At 46.9% G+C, this 1,779-nt stretch overlaps 1 protein-coding gene across 1 annotated transcript in view; it reads left to right on the top strand.

Moving 5' to 3' along the window:
* The first annotated feature begins 1,391 nt into the window (after positions 1-1,391).
* The window catches only part of LOC112963734 (class I histocompatibility antigen, F10 alpha chain-like), a 5,714-nt gene continuing 5,326 nt past the window's right edge, over positions 1,392-1,779 (top strand). The window contains exons 1-2 of the mRNA XM_026061064.1: positions 1,392-1,438; positions 1,615-1,694. Coding sequence (XP_025916849.1) covers positions 1,392-1,438; positions 1,615-1,694 — 127 coding nt within the window. The remainder of the gene's footprint in view (positions 1,439-1,614; positions 1,695-1,779) is intronic.

Raw genomic sequence — 1,779 nt, 5'->3', positions numbered from 1 at the left:
CTCAAAGCATTTGTCTTGACCCTGAACAAAATATTGTCATTTTGAAATACATCCCAATGGAACCCCTGGAACTGTACTTGTATATATTGGAAAAGGATGTATTTGTTTGAGAACCCTCTGTGATTTTATGTTAGCAGATAGCATTCCTGTAGATCCCAGGAATCACTCAATTGTTTGTGTTTGTAACTTCACTACAAGTATGGATGCGATTCTAATTATTCAGCCCTTGTTACGTCTTATCAACTGTTACAATGAAATTATGCATTAAGTAAAGATTTATTGCCTAGTCCCATTGGAATGAATCTTACTTTGGTAAAGAAACTACTACAACATGATGATTTATATCAATTGTTAAAACATATACAAAATAATGGACAAAACCCTCTAATTAYTGTCCACCATGATACAAAAGAAATGCATCGTGTACTTGAAGGAGTAATGAAGGACACACAAAAAAAAAAATCATTGGTGGGAAACTCTCCTGGGATGGTCACCAACCGCAACAGGGACTTATAATCGTGTCTTGCAGCCAGTAGTAGTGGTAAGGGTCCAGCAGGGACGACACCTGCACTCCCGGCAGGACAGATACGCAAACACAAGGCACACTAAGGTCAATACTGAGCATTTGTTACCTCTGTGTCTGAGTGACGGTTCCCCAGCCATTTCCCAGTTGAGGCAATAATGGACTGGGAGAGTCCCTGGCACCGCCAAGCGTTGGTCCATGGCGAGGAATGCTGGGGGGGGGCACTATACGTGGGTTTTGTGTACAATACACATGTGCAGGAAGCACATTGAGCTCATCGCTAATCTCAAGTCAAAGCCCAGGTGCAGCGCCATGCTGCGCGGGCCCAGCTACGTGGCTGTGGGTCAACATGCCCTGTTGATGCTCCTTTTCCCATGGAACGGTGTGGCCAGCTCCCATCACCTGTCTCCTCGACATTCTTCCGCACTTTCCCATACAGTAGTTGTGTAAAGTTTAACCTTCTTATGCCTATTATTTACAATCATATTGTACATAAAATTATGGAGACTGTTAGTATGCCTCGAAAGACTTTGGGAACTCTGTTTCATATATTAGCAGGAATGCTTAATAAAAACAAAGGGAGGACTGATAAAGAATATCGGAGTGAAGCTGCCTAGAGCTGATCGCTCAGCATATCTTGCTTAGCGTTAGTAGCTAAATTTGCTRAAGCCTTAGGCCWCAAGCTGTGAACTTTCTCCTAGCTATTACCTAGGTAAGTGAAAGAGGGCCCCGGAGCTGGTTCAAGCCGGGAAGATGAAGAAGTTAYAACCRAGRGCAGAAGCCGCACCCTTGCAAATAAGAAAAGCAGCAGCCTGGCTAGAGACAATGAAGGACCCCAGTGGAGAAGGGGAAGACCCCAGATCTAAACATGACTCTTGGTCCGAAGTCTCGCATGAGGGGTGGTGAACTTGGATTGTAAGGGTATAATTGCATAGAGCTGTTCTTGTGCGGGGTCCTTCTGCGGAGGCACCCAGCTCGAGCTGTTACTTGATGCTGAACCACTTCCAGTAAACCAGTTTGTGATACTCTGTGTCTGAGACTCTGCTTCGGGAAACCGAGGGTCAAGGAACTTCTTTAACAATTGCGCACAGGGGCGAGAACTGCCCGGGCACGAGTGACATCGTGCACCGGCGCGAGAGTGGCCTGGACGCTAGTGACACTGTGCACTGGCGTGAGAGCTGCCTGGGAGAAAGTGACATCTGGGGGGCGGGGACAGGACACCTGGGTCCACAGCAGGGAACCGTGGGGGAGGGGGA

Source organism: Apteryx rowi, unplaced genomic scaffold (genome assembly GCF_003343035.1).
Source record: "Apteryx rowi isolate R43461 unplaced genomic scaffold, aptRow1 scaffold_1742, whole genome shotgun sequence".
Lineage (NCBI taxonomy): Eukaryota > Metazoa > Chordata > Aves > Apterygiformes > Apterygidae > Apteryx > Apteryx rowi.
The sequence above is the reverse complement of the archived record's forward strand: the minus strand, read 5'-3'. Positions and strand labels throughout refer to the sequence as shown.